The following is a 21129-nucleotide window of genomic DNA, read 5'->3' on the forward strand; positions in this document are numbered from 1 at the left end:
GGACCCCAGTCCAGATCTGCCCCAGCATTGACGAGAGCAAATCACCTTTTTCTGGCAACTTTTAGTGGATGAATTATGGGAACTGAGATGGGCTTCTGTTTTAAGGGAAGCTGCATTTTTCAACCATCCAGGCACTTGACAGCATGTGCTTAGACTGGACTTTGGAGGCTTGGTCACTTTAGCTGAGGCTTTGAAACACTCGCTGATTTGCAGATGGCAGGGAGTGCACACAGATGGTGGTGGACACTCTTTTAGGCAGCTCATCTTGCTAACACATTTTCTTCCTTCCAAAGAAGACAATCAAGACATCCTCCAGCTAAAAGCAGCTTTCTCTTCTTCTTTTTTTTTTTTTTTTTTTTATGTTTCTAAAATTCCCACATGTAATAACATTACTTCCCATATTATAGCAAAATAGACTTGCAAAAATAAAAAATAACTTAAAAAAGAACTCATGGATGTTAACTTGAGAGGCAGATAACCCCCAAACTTTTCTTTCCTGTCTACTACAGTTGTAATTTTTTTTATCTTTCTAAAATTCCCGCATCTACATTACTGGGCTTGAGAGGCAGCTGCTCCCGATCTTTCCTTTCCTGTCTACTATGGCTGTAATCTTTTTATGCTTGGTTTATAATACATGATTTCTTACGGAAAAAAATAATAATAATAAAACATTGTAAGTTGGGAATAGTTACTTTTATAGTCTATTCAATGTTTGCTGGAATAATACCAACTTTGTTATGGTCTTTTGAATTAGAATGACGCTACCCTTCTCTTTGTAAACCATTACATCCTCGTACAATGCCTATTGCATTCCCACCTTATTGCATTCCATGAACCAAACGTACTGCTAAAGCTCAAGACCAGTTGAACAGTACCAATTCATTTAAGGATGTTCATGGCCATAACTAAGAACCATGCATCAAACAAGCCTTCCAAAAACTATATTAACATTCACGGAATTTGTGGTCAAGGCCAAGTAATGTTTTTTTTCTTAATTATTCTCAAAAATTATAGTCTACTGAAGTGCACAGAATATGAAATGCAGAGTCAAGGGTGGTACTCAAACAGAAAGCATAATGAGATGAAGACAGTAGAGTTTGAAAGAAATTTCATTGCACATGATTTTCGTTCAAAAAGTAATAAAAACAAAAAAAAATACAAAAAAAATGAGGACAACATCCTATTAAATTAACTTGCATTTAGTAAATCATCAAAGCTCAAATGCTTTTTTTTTTTTTTAATAGAAAAAGAAATCCATTAAGAGATTAAGAATTTACAAAAAGTAGAATAAGACATCTCCCTTTAAAATCTGAGAAAGTCAGAAAAAAAAAAAAAAAATCCAACAACTACAACAACAAAAGAACAAAAAAGTAAACAAGCAAAAACCACCACTCTCAAAACTCAAACCATCAGGTTAAGCCAATCTGAACATCCAAAAAGCTCACTCCCTTGAAATACCCAAACCAACACACCACAACAATGCCAAATTTTGAATCTTTTTGCGAACCAACAACCAATTCGACTTCTTCCTCGCAAAAGACCCACCATTCTGTAGACTGTAGCACAGTCGTCCTTTCTCCTTCCAAAACCCACAAATGAAGTAGCCAAAAATTCCTCAACAGTTTTTGGACAAATCCAACTTTCTCCCAAAACGCAAAATAACTTATTCCATATTCTCCATGCTGAATCACAATGAAGAAAGAGATGAGAAACTGTCTCAGAATTATTACAGCATAGCATGCACACCTTTGGAGAAAGCGTTGTCAATGATCATCTACTCTGCAACAAGTTATTAGTATTGATTCTTTTAAGCACAACCAACCAAATTAAAGCTTAAATTTTGGTGGGTACCTTAGCGTTCCAAATAATAGAATAAAAAGGAAGAGGAATTAGAACGTGTCAAGACCTTACAAAATGATTTTCAAGAAAAGAACCCCACAATGATCCAAGGACCAAGGGTGGATGTCCATACCCAATGAAGGATGACAATTGTTCAACAAAATCAATAAAGAGGACAGCCCAAACAACTCTCTATCATTAAGAGGTCTACTAACATGAAAATCAAAATAAGTCAAAAGGACCACCAAAATCAAGAGCAAAGATAGAAATAACGTTATTTTGCCATGGGCTCAAACTAAAGAGACAAGGAAAAGAGGAACATTACCCAGCCAAAGATCTTTCCAAAAATGAGTCCAAGAACCCCTACCCACCATAAATTTAGTGTCAGGAATGAATAAGGGATAAATCTGAGAGATACATCTCCACGGACTCCCCAAAGAGCATCTAACACTAAAATTGATATCCCACCCATTCTCACTCAAACCAAACTTGCTTCTATCGCCTTTATGCCAAAGGGAAGAATCCTCTAAAGGAAAATGCCAAAGCCATTTATAGTGATTTTAGTCAACTTACCAAGATCCAACACACCCACCAATTTTGGCCTACCCACCACATCACAGCTCACGAAATGGTCCCTATGACCCCCGACTCCAAAACACAGCAAATCTCTTATATTTTTTCTCAATCTTACTTGAAATCCCATAGGAATCTTAAAATCTTAAAAAATAAAGTAGGAAATAGGATATTGGACAGACAAACCTGGGTGATTCTACCCCCAAGAGAGAACAAAGTCCCCTTCTAACCATCTAAACAATTTGCCAACCTTTCCACCACCAGATTCCACAAATTCATAGTTAGGTAAACCACATCACAGCTCACCAAATGGTCGAATGACCCTTGACTCCAGAACACAGCAAATCTCTTATAGTTCTTCTCAATCTTACTAGAAATCCCATAGGAATCTTAAAAAATAAACTAGTACAATAGGGTACTAGATAGACAAACCTAGGTAAGAGGGATTCTACTCCCAAGAGAGAACAGAGTCCCCTTCTAACCATATAAACGATTTGCCAACCTTTCCACCACCAGATTCCACGAATTCATAGATCTAGGATTACCCAAGGGACCCCTAGATATGTCAAAGGCCAATTTAACAAACCACACTCCACGTCAAAGGACCACTCTCTAGCATACTCATTAGAAACATTAATGGCAACTAAGCTGCTTTTCCCCACGTTAATCTTAAGCAAAGACACTTTCAAAAACATAAAGAATACCCAAAATACTCCTAAAAGAAACACAATGATCATTTAAGAAGAAAATGGTGTCATCGGCAAAATGAAGGTGAGAAAACACCATTCCCTTTTCCCCACTTCCAGCCCTTTAACCAGACCCCTATCCAAATTCACAGCTCTATCCACCATTCTACTCAAAACATCAGCTACTAAGACAAACAGAAAGAGGGGAAGGAGGGTACCTTGTCTAATACCCCTAGAGGCACTGAACCAAGACTGAGATTGATCATTCACTATGACTAAAAACATATTAGACTAAAAACCCTCATCCACCAATGCCATCTCTCACCAAACCCCTTCATCATAAAGATTTTACCCAAAAAACTCCAAATAACTCTATCATAAGCTTTCTCAATGCCCAATTTAAAAATTAAATTCCTCTTCTTTCTCCAACAAATATCATCAAACACCTCACTAGCCACCAAAACAACACCCACTATTTGTCTCCTCCCACAAACACACTTTGAACATTCGAAATGGTCATATCAAGCACCTCACTTAGCCTATTAGCCATCTTGATAGATCTACAATTCTCAGGCACTGAAGTAATGAATGTGGAGTTAATACTCTTACCCAAGATCCCATCCCATTCTCATGAAATCCAAAAAGCCTTTAAGAAAATCTCACTTAATTGCATCCTAACAATCTGAAAAGTAAGCCTTATTAAATCCATCCGGACCCAGAGCCTCATCCCTCTCCATCCCCAAAAACAATAACCTCACTTCCTCCTCTCCTTAAAGGGTATCTCCAACTAGGTCATTCGATCGCTAGAAATGGGATTCCACTCCAAGCCTTTAATCATCAGTCTACAAACATCCTCCTCAAAATACAAGTTAGAATAGAAGTTAGTGATCTCATACACAATTTAACTTGGGTCAAAAATAATCTCCCCCCTTCCCACATCCAACTCCTTGATTAAATTTTTTCTAACTTTCCCGTTTACTAACCTACGGAAAAAAATAGAATTGCAATCACCATCTTTAACCCACTTAAACTTCGTCTTTCATCTCCAACTTCTCATTTCCTTGCAAAGCACCTCTTTCAATTCATTCTTCAAAGAAACCTTTTTCACCTCCTCACTCTATGAGAAGTTAACATCCTCTTCCTTCCTATCCAATGAATCCAACTCACCTAAGATGCTGGATTTTCTAATCCTAATATCACCACACACCTCCCTACTCCAATCTTTCAACTTCTCCTTCAATCTCTTCAATTTTATCATTAGTCAAAAACCTTGCCAACCCCTTTCCAAATCCTCTTCCCAAGAACTCCTCACTAGTGGCTAAAAGTTATTATGGTCCAACCACATATCTTCAAACATAAAAGGAGTAGGGCCCCAAGATACCTTACTAGATTCCAACATAATAGGAAATTGATCATAAGTAGGCCGCAAGAGAAAAGTTTGGAAGAGAGTAAAGAATCCATCCTCCCACCCACTACAAGATAAAAACTTATGAAGCTTACTAGTAACTACCGTAGCCCGCAACAACCCCCACCCCCCCTGCCCCCATCCCCCAAATATATATATATATACCAAGTAAAGGCAACATTACCCAATGGGAGATCTCTCAAACCACACTCCTTAATAAGAGAGTCAAAATGCTACATGTTAGCTATGACCTACCACCTTTTTTCCTCCACCAAAAACCTTAACATGTTAAAGTCACCACCCACAATCGACCTAGGGGAACAAAAGCCATAAACATAATAAAGCTCATCCCAAAAATAACTCCTAAGAGTTGGTCTAGAAGGACCATACAAAGATGAAACCACTTACCCCTCCCTCTCACTTCAATCAAACTAAAGAGGGGTAAAATGCCACCAAACTATCAACCCTAGTAATAGAGCAAGCATCCCCAAATATAGCCCCCAACACACCCCTATAAGGTAAAGAAGCCCAATCCCTACAACAATTGCCCCAAATGCTCCTGATAATAGTTCCATCTATCATCTCCAACTTAGTTTCCTGAATAAGAACAATATCAAGGAGTGCCTTGCCAAAATCTCTCTTATCAATATCCTCTTCCTAAAGTCCCCTAAACCTCTCACATTCCAATTGATAACCTTCATAACTTTAACACATTGTTTACCACTCCTCCTAACACCCTTACCACCCCCGTAGTTTATAGAAGAAGCTAGATTCTTTAACTCTTTCTGAACTTTCTTTTTTTATCCTAACAAGTTCTAGGGCTCAAACCTAACCTCACCTCATTAGTCTACTAATTTCAACCATAGGTCGTCAAGGAGTTTACATATGTCTTCGCAGCCTCACACACCTCCAAAGCTAAACCCAAAGTCATATCTCCTAGAAAGATCCTCCCTTAGGCAAAGAATATCATAAGAATAGACTGAATAAGAAAGGGAAGAATACATTTACTAGTTTTAGAGGAAGTTATATCCTCCATCATAATATCTATCTCCACTTTATTATCCCTCCCAACAAAAGAAGGCAAGACCAAGATGTCCTTTGGAACATTATCATGCTTAGGGTCAAAAGGCGAAGACCTCTCACAATTTAAGGCTTCCATCCCATCAAACTATGCTTAAGATCACCTTTACCAACTTGCGCAGTTTTAGAAATACAATGTTAGCAATCTCTCTCCAGCTGCTATGTATTCTTTACGGGAACCACATTCAAACAATACCACCTTTCTTCATCTACAAAATCCCTCAAAAGGCTGCCTCAAGCCATCCTCTTTTACAAGATCAAGATCAGCACTCACCTAGTCAACCAACGATCCTTTTTCAAAATCACACATGCTACTCGTATCATCTTCCAAATCAAAAGGTAACTCGTCCTCTAAAGCTCCCTCTACCATAACCCTCTGTCTCTTTTTGGAATCCAATGGGAGAAAGGCCTATTAGAAGGAAAATTACTTTCCTCACACTACTGCAAAGAGTCTCTAACTCCCTTTGTGTTTCCCCATCAGCCCCCTATTGAAGTTCCACCCATCGCTTCTCCTCCGACACATCCAAAACTTACACTAATAGAAGGGCCCAATTCCTTTGTGCCAAAAGGTCTCAGGTCCACCTACTGGAGTAAGCTAGAACCAAAAGCCTTCTTGCCATTAATAACCCATATGCTGACCACCCTTCTCAACCAATACTGGAGAGACCCAAGACTTCATGTGCCATTTCTAGCATTAAATTTAGAAAGTAATTCAAACCTGCCAACTCACAAAGAATCAATTCATGAGGAAGGAAGTGTTCCCTTATCCTTAAAATCATGGCTAATGCTCCTCCCAAAAATCCTCTTTCCCTTTGTGAAAAATTGGAATTGCCTTGACAATGACAACGAATGGGTGATTCTTCGAGAACTTGAAGAAAACATCCAGCTTCTACTTTTGCTCCTTGCGTCAAATAATGATTGAAAAGCCACAATCTGCACACCTTATGCCAATTTTGCCATCCTCCGTTCTGCTTAAGCTCAGGGATACGCAAGGCTAGCCAATGCCCTCATTGGAAGAGCTTCTCGAGACAAAGGAATCTGCCTTTCCCATTTATTCTCAACCCCAAACGTACCCAACCTCCTCTTTCTTTGCGAAATAGATTCCCCAGATTCACAGCTTTGATCCCTTGAGAACCCCCAACATATCACCCTCAGAGATATTTGAAACCACAGAAACTCCTCTTTCTTCGACATTGTCCACAAAAGCTATATGGATTTTGAAATTTGAAACCACATGAAGAAATAATAATAATTATTATTATTATTATTATTATAATAATAATAATAATAATTATTATTATTATTATTATTATTATATATAATTTTAGTAATGACAGCAAAAGAGTTGACAATAGACTTAAACATATCTGAAAACTAGGGTTCGTAGGTCATTATACTACCACGCATGTTCATAGTTTTGGGAGTGGAGTAAAAAGCACAATGTGCATACCATGACATTGTAAATTAGTTTATGCCACTCAAAATCAAGTTAAGGATGCAATCATACCAAGAGACAGATATATTCTGAACGGAGGTTTGAATGGTTGAGTCTCGTAGAGGCAGTAAAGGCAATAGAGCCCACCCAATCTACATGATAAAGAAGCAGTGGCAAACATGTGACCTGCATATTATGAGGATGAGCCCACGGTGGGTTAAATAATAGACAGTAAAAAAGACCTACGCCTAACTTTAAAGCACATATCCGTAATTCTATATAAAAATAATGTCAAAATTCACAATTTCTAAAATGTCAATAACTCAATGGCTACTTTAGTATGAAAGGTGTAGTACTATACCATAACACCCATCCAACAAGAAAAGCAGCTCTTCAAAGAAGAAAAACAAGAAACATATCGGCAAGTACTCATAAAAATTCATTATCACTCAAAGAAAGGGAACTTATAAGAGAGAACATGCACCAGAGATGAAGATCCAACATGGTCATAGTTGTTCGTAAGAAAACTAGGCAATTATGGGCATGATAAATTGGTAGACAAAGGATAATAGCTGAAACATTAGCTACTAGTTACAAGTAAGATTAATTATTACACAAATAATATGAAAAATATTCAAATTGAAAATGTTGGAAGGTAAGCAAAACGCCAAAATGGACACACTAAAAAAAGTACAAAAATCAAGCTTTAGCATTGTAGTTGTCATAGTGATTTGTAATTGGATAGGCCTACTTTTGATTAATAAGATTGAGTGTGTTTTTGGATGCATATGGTCTATTATTGGATGAAAATTCATCCTCAGTATGGTTGCAAATTTGTAATTCATCATTACTTACTCATACATATCAAAACCCCCAATGATAGCCTTGGAAGGGGTTTATCCCTTTATGATGAAGGGATTAATTTAAAATGGTGTTACCTGTGAGTGGCCATGTGAGCCTGGTCCAAAAAACTGATTTTAAAGAAAATGCTATACTACCAACTCCAACTCTCTAAAGGCGAAGTCAAATAATAAGGATAATGAAGTTCCATATCTTAGGGACAAGATAGTTTGAGATTGACTAATATTGGGAGTCAGAAAATAACGATTACACTATGGCAAGAGCAAAAAGAAGGGTCAAAAAAATTGAATGTTTGAAGTGCTCAATTAATCATGACGGGGAGGGAGAGAAGATCAGTTTTTAGAATAATCTGTTTTGTTTCAATTTTTTCTTTCTTTTTGATTCCCTAGTCTTGAAAACATTTTTTCTCATTCAGTTTAAATATCTGTCTGTCTTAATAAATTTTATTTTGATATTGAAAAAAATATGAAAAAAAAAAAAAACCATTTAATACCACATTTCTATGAAACATCATGTAGATGGCCTCAACTATTTTAAGTACTGCTGCTTCAAGTAAAATGATTGTCGTGAAGTTGTATTCAACTTGTCACTAAACACTAAAATGTCATAGGTACCTTTTGGACCTCTAATGAGTTGGGTCTAATTTGACAAGATGGATCAGTTCAATCATTAGAACTATTGTACAGTTTCTTGTTCAATTTTATGTTCTTATTCAATTCAGGCGACAGATTACAAGCAAGCATTTCCTGATAAAAAAGTTTGATGCATCATAAAAAAATTTTCTTAAAAAGACTAGCAACTTTGTTTAATTAATACTATACAAGTCAACAAAAGTCCAACAATGTAGTGTAATATCAAGAACCTACCAATCGAATAGGAGTACAATGATTGCATAAAGAAACCCAAGTTGTTAGAAGGCCTAGCCTCATAGATGAAGGAGAACTTTCTAGAAAGCCATAGTCTCTTCATCTCAGCCAAACTTGTTGATTCACACTGCAAGTTCCAAAAAACCACATACTTAAACTGTTGAGAAAGGCACAAAGCCACAAACCAAATCCTCCTTGCGATTAGCATAAAAACAGTAAATAGGTTCATAACAATTTCCCATAAATATTACCTTTGCAAACTCATCGATAAGCTCATCAATATCTAGTTTGAACAGAGAAAGTTTCATTGCCTCGGTTATTGTTGATTAGCGCAACAAAGGGAATATCTGCTTGCCAAAAAACAAAGTGCCACAAAAAATTAGGAGAATTACAATTGAAGGAATGGCATCACCACTTAGGCCACCCATTCAGAACATTTATTTTAGCCTTAGGCCTAGGAAACTAGGATATAAGTGTTAAATTCATATACTCCGTTTTGTAATTTCCGTTATTTAGGCGTTCATATGTATGTGTATTTTACTAAACCATTGGATGTTTAAGCATTGTGCAGTGCAGTTATTGATATTCAGTTTGCAATTTAAATTCAATCAGGAAACTTCCGAACATTCCGCTCCTACTCATCTTCTATCTTTTTCTTCCTTCCTCTTTTTTCTTATTTTTCTTCCTTCTCTCTTCTCCACTCTTCTCCACTTCCTCTCTCTTCTCTTCTTCCTTCTCACTGTTCTATATCAATTACAAAAAGGGAAAATACAAGCCAACAACAAATCATGATGGCAAAAATTTCTCCCGACTCCAATTTTCTGTTTCTTTCATGCTTTTGGCTACAAAACTAAAACATTTTAATAATACATAAAAATGCATATTCTTTACCATCAATGATGTTGAAATAGGATTGGAAACCAAAAAATCAAGACAAGTATTCAAGTATACAATGACATCAGAAGTTTGGAAAAAAGCTGACAAAAAATTTAACAAAATAAGTGCGATCTTAACAGTAAGGTAGAAAGACCTTACTATAAGAACCACTTATAGAAAAGTGCTTTTCTGGAAAAAGTACTTATTTAAAAACAGTCTAGGATTGCTTATTATAAGTACATTTTCAGATAAGTACTTTTTTAAGAAAAAATAATTCTTCAAAAAAAACTTATTTTCCTTCCAAAAAAAAAAAAAAAAGTAGTTTGGAACAGTATTTTTTGAAATAAGTACTTATTTAAGTGTAAACCAAACACTACTTATAGACACAAGTACTTAAAATAAGTAATTTTCTAAAAAAGTACTTATTTTTTAAGACATTCCAGACGGGGGCTTAAGTACCAACAATAGTAGTCTCTTCCAAGAAAGGTAAACAATGATGGCATCAAGTAAAAACACAAAAAATTGCGACAAGGACTCTGAATAACTGCATATCATAAGGTGAAGAAATCATTACAGGAGAATTTAATTTCTTTTACTTCTTCAATCCGCCGTTAGAGTTTGTTAACAAGACAAACCGGAACTTAGGCAATGTTTATCTCAATAAATAATGTTTTCAGCAGAATTTCCTAGATTTTTTCTCCGAAGATTAATTAAGAGACCACCAACATAATTTTGTAAAAAAATACATGCACACAGAGAGTTAACTACATATAAAATATAGAACAAAGTTTATTAAAAATAAATAAAGAAGAATGAATCCCATTTAAATATGTTGATGATGGCATATTTAACCCATAATCTACTTTACCAGTAGTCAAGCCCTACTGCATAATTCAACTAAAAATACAAAGAACATATAGTACTGAAATGTACGTTGACAAACAGAACAAAAAATCCACATAAATAAAACATCCAATAACAATATATAGGATAAATCCAATGCCAAAATCAAGACTGAAAATAGAAAAAACAGAAACCAAAAAATACTTAACAAATTGTCATTTTTTATTTTCGAGAGCCTCATCAAATTTTTCAATGAGGGATAGGGTGGTAAGTAATATAATTCTTACTAAAACCGAAACTCCTCACTAAAATATTGGTTTAATGAGGAATTGACGGGCAAATAGTTTTCAATTCGATTATGGGTTTTCAAATTTTCTTTAAGGAAGAAATCAAAAATAGTTGTCTTTTACTATTTAACCCTCCATTTTCAGAGGTATTATTTTTCTCTTTCATTTTGGGCCTCCTACATTTAAAAAAAAAATTAAATAACTATTTACAAACAACCATAAAATTTTAGACGGGTAAACAACAAATCCAAGTATCTAGCCACATTTCCTGGTTTTAAGAGAATAATATCAGTGGAATAAATACCAAAACAGAAGCGGAAAACAGAACTTACTTCGCTGTGCATTTAGCTTCATCCACTTATGGTCAAAGCTCAAACAGCAAAGAGAGAGAGACAAAGAGATATGATGATTAAAAAAAAAGGGTGTCCCTGGGCCATAAAGGCTCACTGCTTTGCGAGGGTAAGGGAAGGGTCATCACAGTGTACGCAGCCTTTCTTCTACTTTTATGCAGAGAGGTTGTTTCCTTGGACTCAAAGCCATGACCAACTGGTCACAAAGAAAAACAAAAAATGATATCAAGAGAGAGAACACATAACAAAGTGATGCCATTTAACTGTCAGCCAATTTGACAGGAGTATGTGCAAAATGGTGCCATTTTTCAAAGAACCCCAAAATGAGAGGGCAGGTTGAGCTATAGTAAAACCTCTTTGTGTTTTCATAAACAACATGTATTACCAAACCCCTTTGAAGGCGGAGGATCTGAAGGAAAGGGGTGGGGAGAACTTGTGCAGGAGTTTTGTGCAATGGCCAAGTCATTTGGTGTGATGGTTCCTGATATTGACAAGAGACTAGAAAACCAATTGCTCATGGAGCAAGGGTGTGACAATGGGAAGTAATAAGGTCTGCAATCAGTGTGCGGATGCGATGCCGGTCGTGAGGCCTAGTTGTGCATCAGCAATGGTTAATTCTGCCATGCATCGAGATGAGGCTAGGGTATCTTTGAAGGATGATTGGAAGAATGAGTGGCATGGACTGGGCTGCGCAAGATGAGGGGTGTGGGCTTGGAATGGTTTGTTTGGGTATTGTTAGTTATACTTGGAAAAGTAGATTAGGTCGTATAATCCATGGTGTATTAGGCAGCTAATCGGGCGAAAAAATCACAATCCATATTTGATTCATTTAAGTGGCAGTCTAATGGCTATTGGGGATGGCAAATAAAATAGTAGTCAGAGGCACAGGGCGAGCCAAGGCGCAAAAGGTATTTGAAGCCGAGGCACGAGGCGAAGGGGCGTACCTCACAAAGGTGAGGTGCACAACTATTAAAATGCTGTAAAATACCTATTTGGGGTAATTGATATATGAACATATGAATATCTAGTAATATTAAAATTTAAAATGCCAAAACATTCAATAGAAAAATTGGAAATTTAATGAAATTGCCAAATCCTAAAGCATGAACAATTCAACATAGTTCAACATCAAAAACAATGTATCATTTATTTCAAGCAATAAACTAATACAGGCAATAACTCATTTCCAAACAAATTAAAATACAGCAGCTAAATTCACTAAAAAGAATATTATGTATTAGTTATACTTATAAACTTACATTAAACTAAATATTTAATTAGTAATTACATATAATATTATAAGAAGCAGGCAGCGGAAAGAAGAAGAAGAAGAAGAAGAACTGAAAAAGAAGAAGAAGAAGAAGAAGAAAAAGAAGCAGCAGGAAGCAGGAAGAAGAAGAAGAAGAAGACTTACGAAGGTTTGAAGGCTCGACGACGTGACAAACTCACGATTGGTTCGAAGGCTCCCAAACAAACGTCACGAACTCGTGAATGCTCCTGCTAGTTCGAAATGTGGAAGACAAAGTCGCAAAGGGTCTTCGAGCTCGTGAAGGCTTCTGGCTAGTTCGAAGGCTCACAGACAAACTCACGCTACTGGTTCGAAGGCTCCTGCTGGTTCGAATGTTAAGACGAACTCGTGAAGGGTCGTGGGACTTCAAAGAGTCGAAGAGGGCTAGGGCTAGGGCTTGTTCGAGTCGAATGAGGGCTCTGGCTCTGGCTATTTCTTTCATTTAAAAGACTCAAAATTTACAAGGCACGCCTGACTACGCCTGTTGCCCCTCCTCCCCTCATCGCGCCTCATTGTGCCTCTTGCAGGTTGCCTCGCCCCACGTGGAATGAGGCGCTGGCCTCCTCGCCTCTCTGGGGAATAATTTTAAATATATACTTTTTTATCATTCAATGACCAATTTATTTCGTGTCATAATAATTGAAGTTGTGTTTGTAAATTAGAATTAAGTTAAAACTTATTTACCAAGTAATTATGGTGAAAACATTGCTTATAGTTTGCCCAATATGTGACTTGCTTGTGCATTAGCAATTTCTAGTAACTAAAGTAAAAGTATTTGTAATAATTAACAGCTTCATAATTGTGTTTAAATTAGTACTTTTAGTATTTCAATTAGTGTTTTTAGTGTTTAAAAGTCTGCATTTTTAGTTTTTTAAAATCTATAATTTTAATGTCATGGTTATGATTTTAATACTTAAAAATTAGTCACTTCAAGTTCTTAATGTTTACCAAAAAAAAAGTAGTGCCTTTATTGTGTGTTAATTAGTGTTCTTTAAAATGCTCCCTTTCCTCCATTCTACAAGAGCCAAAGGAGAGAGAGCCCTTCATTTCCTAGTTTAGTGTTCTCAGCATTGATTGCGCACAGTGCTGAATTCTCAAGATAACACCATACATATAAGTTCAGAGCAGCAGCATCATAATCAACGATAACATTCAGTGACTAGTCCGTCCAACTCTATAGTTCAGAATATAGCAAGTTATCCTAGAGAGTTATTTCCCCCTTGAATTCAGGTCACAGTCCTAGTTTCTCTGCAACACTCAGAGACACAATTTACTCTAGGTAACAATCAAACATGCAGATGGACAGAGAGGTATACGGGTGTGCAATCGCCAATCGGTCAATTCGGCCAATTAACCAAACTAACGGAATTATTTCGATTAACTCCATCTGATAACTGAACCAATCGAATTGGTCCATTTAACCGAACCTTACTGGACCGAACCAAATTGTAAGGTAATTCAGTTAATCAAATTTAACCAGATAAAAATAAAATTAATTATGAGAAACAATTTCATCTGGGTTATTGGTAAGAGCAGGGAAGAACCGAAGAAGAAGAGAACAGGGCACTGGACTTCGGGTACAACAAAAGTAAGAAAACACAAATATAAAAAAAAATTAAAGAGGAACAAAACTCAAATTCAAGAACATTCAAACAAATATGAACAAAGAACACAAAGAAACCCATTTTAAAGAGGGAGACTGATCAACATAAATATAATAATTTGGAGGAAATTTTCTCTCATACATTTAATCAAACACATTGTGCTCATCTTAGGGTATTTTAAATTTTCAATAAACATCAAAATGCAAAGACTTTTGAGTTTTGAACACAACGGGAAAACGAAAAACCTGAAGGACGGAAGGTCCGAAGGAGTACTGCGAGTCTGCGAGAGTGCGAGCTGCGAAGTTGGGAAGGTGGAAGCCGAAGTCCGAAGGGAAAGACTGGATCTGCCGATCTGGAACAGGAGGTTTGAAGTCGCCGTCGCCGACTGTGTGCGAACTGCGAAGTGGGAAGGGAACTGGGAAGGGAAGATGAAGTTGAAGCTGAAGCTGAAGCTGAAGGGAACTGGGACTGGGAGTGAGGCTGTGAGGAAGTGCCAGCTGCCGGCGACGTTGCGACTTGCGAAGTGCGAACCTGGGAAGGGAAGAGGGAAGAGTGGAAGAGGAAAATTGGGATTTAGGAATGGCCGAATCCCGAATAGAACCTAGCGCCCAACCTAGCCTAAAAATTAAAATCATAAATCATAAAATTTAATAATTTATATTTAATTATTAATTAATTAAAAATTCAGGTAATTCGGTTAACCGAAATACAAATAACCCATAATCAAACCGAAAACCGAATATCCAAAATTACCTCATTTTAAAACCGAATCAAACCGAATTATAAATTACCCAAACCGAACTAACTGTATTCAATCGGTTAATTCAGTTAAAACCGAATTATACTCACCCTAAGTATACCATTTTCATGTTTCCATAGCTCCTCTTTAGATGGAAACATGTTTGCCACCATAATAAGTTCAATGTCTGTTCCATATCCACTTACCAACAACCAGTGCAGAGTTCAAGCCTCAATCAACATTTTGAAAGGATTTAAAATGCTCACGAATCCATGATAGGGTAGAAAATATGTTATAGAACTGACATGCCAACTCTAACAAAAGGAATTAAGACACATTTAGATAGACCCACAAGCTTGCAATTCTCCTTGGAGGAAAGTAGTAACCCAACATTTTTTTAGTTTCCTAAATTCAAAAATCAGCAAGGAAAATTAGTGAATGAACAAACGAACTATCAAAGTGAAATGCCCTTCAGTGGTTATTGATGAAGCCTCAAACTCAACCTCAACTTCAGCCTCAGCCCCGGCCTTACCCGACAGTAAAAACTGTGAAGGTGAAGCACGTATCTGGAGATGAAGCTGAAAGAATATCAAACAGAATAACATGTTAAAAACATGAGCAGCAGAAAAAAAATTTGTACCTTCGTCCATTGTGCTTGACTTGTAAATATACTGCTAAGAGCTACTTCAATCTCTAGAAAAGAGAATTATAAATTTATGAAATGTCTTGTAGTCTTTACCTTAGACTTGATGGGATAGATTGATAAAATACACAAACCCTTTTATAAGCAAGACTAGGGACCCTTCACATAACTTTTATGACTTTTGAGCTCCCTCATTAGTTACATCCATTAAGGAATAAATATGAAGAGTTTGTAACTTTATCACTAATAAGATTATTAATTTATGCACTTATTGGATAAATAACCACCGAGTGCACTTAATGTGGAATGTAAACAATCACAACTATCACTTAATGTGGTTATTGGAACCATAAAATAAAGATGAAATGTGAATCACTTTAAGAGAATATTTATAAAATAATATAAATATTTCTTACATTCTCCTACTTGGTTCACATAACATAGATCTTTATCTAAATGAGTCATGATATAACTTTAATTGCATACACATAATCTTTATTGTGATTGCTCTCACTCGCTTAAGTCATACTACACAAGGAACCATAGCGGTAGCACTTTATTTATCAAGCATTCCCTTCTATGTGTTACAATGCATAATACTTCATAAGTAAGTACTTTAGGAAAAACTTAATGAATTATCAACATCATTCGGGTCCAACCTTAATATCCTGATGGATATGATGAATTTATCTTTATACACGTAATACTGAATAATTCATCAAAATAACTCTCTGTGTGACAAAATGTCAACAAGTACAAAAAAAGAAAAAACTAAATGCCACAAAGGCTCATATTATCCCCATGACCCTTAAACTGCATAACCGGTAAACCATTGGTCATTGGATCCACAATCATCAAGTCTGTAGTGGTGTGTTCAACTATAACCGATTTTTTCTTGATATATTTTCTCACACTATGACACTTTATGTCGATATGCTTGCTTCTGCTTCCACTTTTATTGTTTTTAGAAAAGAACATTGTAGCAAAATTATCATAGAGAATCTTTATTGGTCTTTCTATGAATCAACAATTTTGAAACCATTGATAAAATTTTCTAACCATAAGGCATGTGTTGATGCTTCATAGCAGGCTATAAATTTTGCCTCCATAATAGACATAGCAATAATTTTCTATTTCACACTCCTCTAGGATATAACTCTTTCAGCAAGAAGAAAGATATATCTAGAGGTTGACTTTTTGCTGTCTAAACAACCAGCAAAATCTGAATCTGAATATCCAATTACTTCCAAAAAATCAATGTGTCTGTAAGTCAACATGTAATCCTTGGTTCCTTGCAAATATTGCATCACCTTCTTTGCAGCTACCCAATGTTGGAATCCTAGGTTACTCTGGTAGCGACCCAACAATCCAATGACAAAGCTTATGTCAAGTCTAGTGCAAACCTGAGCATACATTAAACTTCCCACAACAGATGCATAAGGAATGTCTTTTATTTGCTCCATTTCCAATGCATGTTGGGGTGACTGATCTTTTCGAAGTTTATCCACTTTGACTATGGAAGCTACTAACTACTAAGGACTTGCAGTTTTTCATACCAAACCTCTCTAAAACCTTTTCAATATAAGTCTTTTGAGACACCCAAAATTTTTTATTGTCTATCTCTGTGAATCTCTATGCCAATGACATAAGAGGCTTCACCCAAATCCGTCATCTCAAAATTTCGAGAGAGAAATTGCTTAGTCTCATATAGCAAACCCAAATCATTACTCACAAGTAGAATGTCATCTACATAAAGGACCAAGAAAATGAACTTACTCCCACTTTCCTTAACGTATATACATTGATCCACAATGTTCTCATCAAAACCACATGAGATGATAACCTCTTGAAACTTTAAATACCATTGGGGGGAAGCCTGTTTCAAACCATAGATTGACTTCTTTAGCTTGTAAACTTTATGACTATAATCACTAAAACCCTCAGGCTGCCTCATGTACACTTCTTCATCAGGATCCCCATTAAGGAATGTCATTTTCACATCCATTTGGTGTAACTCTAAATCAAAATGAGCTACCAAAGCCATGATTATCCTAAATGAAGCCTTCTGCGAGACCGGAGAGAAGGTTTCATGAAAATCAATTCCTTCCTTTTGAGCGAAACTATAATAACCTCTAAATTTCATACATTTTTTTTAAAAAATAAAATATAAATATATTGATAATCATTTACTCTGATACCCCTATAACGACTATTGGGAAAACCTATGCAGCGGAAAACATAATACTGTACAACCATATACACAATACCAGAATTCAGTATTTCTCCAAAATATACATACATAAATACATATCTTTCCAGTTTCATCTATCAAAACTCTTTGAGTCTACTCAAAAATACTTCTCCCTGAAAACACTTACCCTACAAACAGGGTAGTGCAACTGACCTCCCTATCTTTGAGCCTAATCTGCTGATCTAACTGGATCACCTGAAAAAATGTTAATTTACTAGGATGAGACAACTCTTAGTAAAAAGAAATATGCTATCACCAATGTGTGACAACTAAGTTTACATAAATAATTTACTGATAAATAACTGAAACTGAGATAGCCTGTAATATAATATACAGTATCATTCATACCTATGCGACTTAAAAATATATCTGTAATATCTGAGCTTTCTATTTAATAATACTTCTAGTATTATAATATATCTGTTGTTATCCTGTAAATCTGTATATGTGTGTGTGTGTGTGTGTGTGTGTGTGTGTGTGTTTGTGTGTGTGAAAACTACCTTAAAAAACTGTATGACATGATTTAACCCCTCATGACAGGGTTGTGCAGCCCGTAGGTGGGACTTAACTCTGGTTGGCCCACCAAGATAAGTCAACTGAAACTCTATCAATCATCAAATCGGTCATACTGCAATCCCTCCAAAGGCTCAATAACTGACTTCTCCCTCATCAAATCGGCCACCTCAACCCAGATTTTTGGGGAGCCTGCAATCCCTCCAAGGCATGGTTGACAAAAATTCACACACTATCTGAGATATGTGGTTGCACTCTAACCTGAAATAATGATGGTACCGTACTCTATTAACTGAATCTGACTAAAATAATTCATCAGGGTCTGATACTATATAATACTAATATATATATATATATATATAATTATCTTACAGTTTCATCATGATTCCAAAATGACCATAATACTATAAAATTGATTTTAAAATGTTGTAATATCTGAACTGAAATAATTGTATTATCTGATCTATAATATCTGATATGTAATATTTGAACTGAATAAATTGTAATATCTAAGTGTTATGGTTTTAAAATTTTGGAAATCATGGTATTTTGGAAATACTGTAAAATATATGTCTGTATAGACACTGTAATTCATAATTCTGTAAATCTGATAAAGCATATTTCTATGCAAAAATACTGTATATCAGGATATTCTGAAAAAGTATATAAACTCTATACTAAACAAATACCTACTTATGTCACACAATTAATAAAGCTTATGTTCTGAAATCTGTAAAACTGCATAATTTATACCCTGTATCTTAATAAACAAATACTATAGTTTTTTGATAAATTTTCTAAATTTACTAACATAGCATATTTCTTTTACCTGACAAACTAGACTCATTTATTGATTTCTAACTTACCCCCAAGGCATTCATAATTTCACAATCCTGAAATTATACACATACATATTTCCCTATTAATCAACTGAATTTTCAGAATAATTCTCATACTCACATTTCCTAAATTTATAAACAATTTATCATTTACCTGGATTCCTAAGAACACCCACTAAGTTCTCTAACCTGCCTGTAGTATGAGCCCTAAAACCTTGAATTCACAACACCCAAATTTAATCATCCCAACCACTAGTATAACAACCTCTAAAACCAAATCTAGGTTCACAAAAAAAAAAAACCTACAAGCCAAATAACCCTTAAATAACCTACTTACCCTGATTTTGGGATGGTTCCCAAACTTCTCAAAACAAAATTTTACTCTGGTTAAGTTGTAGAGAATCTCCCCAAGATCATCGTGGTAGCTTTTGATCATCGAACTAGGGAGAAATGAGACCGGATTTGTATAGAGAAGTCACAACAGATGTTTTTCTAGAGAGAGAAAAGAAAGAGGATTTGATTTCCTCACTGAAACCCGATTTTTGCATATATATATATATATATATATATATATATAGGTGACTTGACACGTGGCTTCGTCGACAAGATACAAGGACTCGTAGACGAGTCGAAGAAGGAAGTTCGTTGATGAGGATAATGAGTTCGTCGACGAACAAAAGGGTCTGCATGTCCCCCTCTCGGTATCTCTTTGTCGATGAGGCACTAAAGCTCGTTCACGAACCATATATGAGAGTTCGTTGATGAAACCAGGGCATTTGTCGATGAACCCTGCTTTACCTCCTTTAAATTTTCCTTCTCCTCTTTATTTAATTACTATTATTTTCCAGGTCTTTACATTCTCCCCTCATAAAATTTCATCCTCGAAATTTGCTATCTATGTTATACACCGTTCTCTGAGGAAAATTTACTACTTATTTTATTAATTATCCTCACTCATGGCGGAGGAATACCGTAGTTACATTCAGGGTTCTGGGAGATTACAAATATATACATAAAAAGAAATTTCTCCCAAAACCAAAAATACTATCTATCTTATAATCTAATATGCATTCATACTTTAATTACTCTGCACTGAAATAAGTAATACTGATTTTCTCTAAATTATCACCTCTGACTACTACTGATCCCCATGAAACAGGTTTGGGTATTTCTATCATATCTTTTCCTCTAACTCCCACGAGGCCTCCTCCATTGTGTGATTCCTCCACAGGATTTTTACTAATGGAATTCTTTTAGTACATAACTCTTGTTCTTCTTTGTCTAGAATCTGTATTGGTATCTCCTCATATGCTAGTGTATCTCTGAGCTATATCTCCTCATAGCTGATCACATGGGAGGGATCTAGGATGTATTTCTTCAACATGGAAATATGAAATACGTCGTGTATCCTAGATAGTACTAGTGGTAACGCTAGCCTATAAGTGACTAGACCCACTCTCTCGAGTATCTCGAATGGACCAATAAACTTAGGGCTCAGCTTACCCTTCCTCCCAAACCTCATAATTCCTCTTAGTGGCTCCACTTTCAAAAGCACCTGATCTCCCACACCAAATTCTAACTTCCAGCAGCGAATATTTTCATAGCTTTCCTGCCGACTTTGAGCTGCACAAATCCTTTCTTTAATTAGTCAGACTTTATCGTATGCTTATTGTACTAATTATGGTCCAAAACTCACCTCTTACTCATTTCATCCCAGTATAGTGGAGAACGGCACCTCCTACCATATAATGTCTCATAAGGTGTCATCCCAATGTTGGCCTGATAGTTGTTATTATATGCGAACTCAACCAGCGGCATATACTGTAAAGACCCGGAAATTTAAAAGGATTAAAATAATTTGAAAAATAAATAAATAAAATAACAGATAAATAAATAAAAGGAATGGCGTGGGAAAAAATAATAATAATAATAATAATTAAAGAAATTAAATTAAATTAAGATAAATTAAATAATTAAATAATTAGTTATTAAATTAAATATTTTTACATTGGATTTAAAAAAAAACTAATTAGACATTGATATATATACGCTACGTTATTATCATATATCTTTTCTATAATATGCTAAGATATATATATCTCTATATATATATATATATCTCTATCTCAAGTAACGTAACAAGAAGATAAA

General features: G+C 35.6%; 1 protein-coding gene across 4 annotated transcripts in view; it reads right to left on the reverse strand.

The window, feature by feature from the left end:
* Positions 1 to 14604, reverse strand: part of LOC131148679 (uncharacterized) — a 33338-nt gene extending 18734 nt beyond the window's left edge. The window contains exons 1-6 of one of the 4 annotated variants that reach the window (XM_058098552.1): positions 14239 to 14589; positions 12516 to 12961; positions 11084 to 11297; positions 8997 to 9092; positions 8746 to 8872; positions 7091 to 7204 (exon numbers count right to left, since the gene is read on the reverse strand). In XM_058098552.1, coding sequence (XP_057954535.1) covers positions 7091 to 7204; positions 8746 to 8872; positions 8997 to 9053 — 298 coding nt within the window. In that variant the 5' untranslated portion in view covers positions 9054 to 9092; positions 11084 to 11297; positions 12516 to 12961; positions 14239 to 14589. Of the gene's footprint in view, positions 1 to 7090; positions 7205 to 8745; positions 8873 to 8996; positions 9093 to 11083; positions 11298 to 12515; positions 12962 to 14238 lie in introns of all 4 variants that reach the window. The other 3 variants (XM_058098551.1, XM_058098553.1, XM_058098550.1) reach the window with 3 other exon arrangements.
* Between the last annotated feature and the right edge of the window lie 6525 nt (positions 14605 to 21129).

The sequence above is a fragment of the Malania oleifera genome, chromosome 2, assembly GCF_029873635.1.
Source record: "Malania oleifera isolate guangnan ecotype guangnan chromosome 2, ASM2987363v1, whole genome shotgun sequence".
NCBI lineage: Eukaryota > Viridiplantae > Streptophyta > Magnoliopsida > Santalales > Ximeniaceae > Malania > Malania oleifera.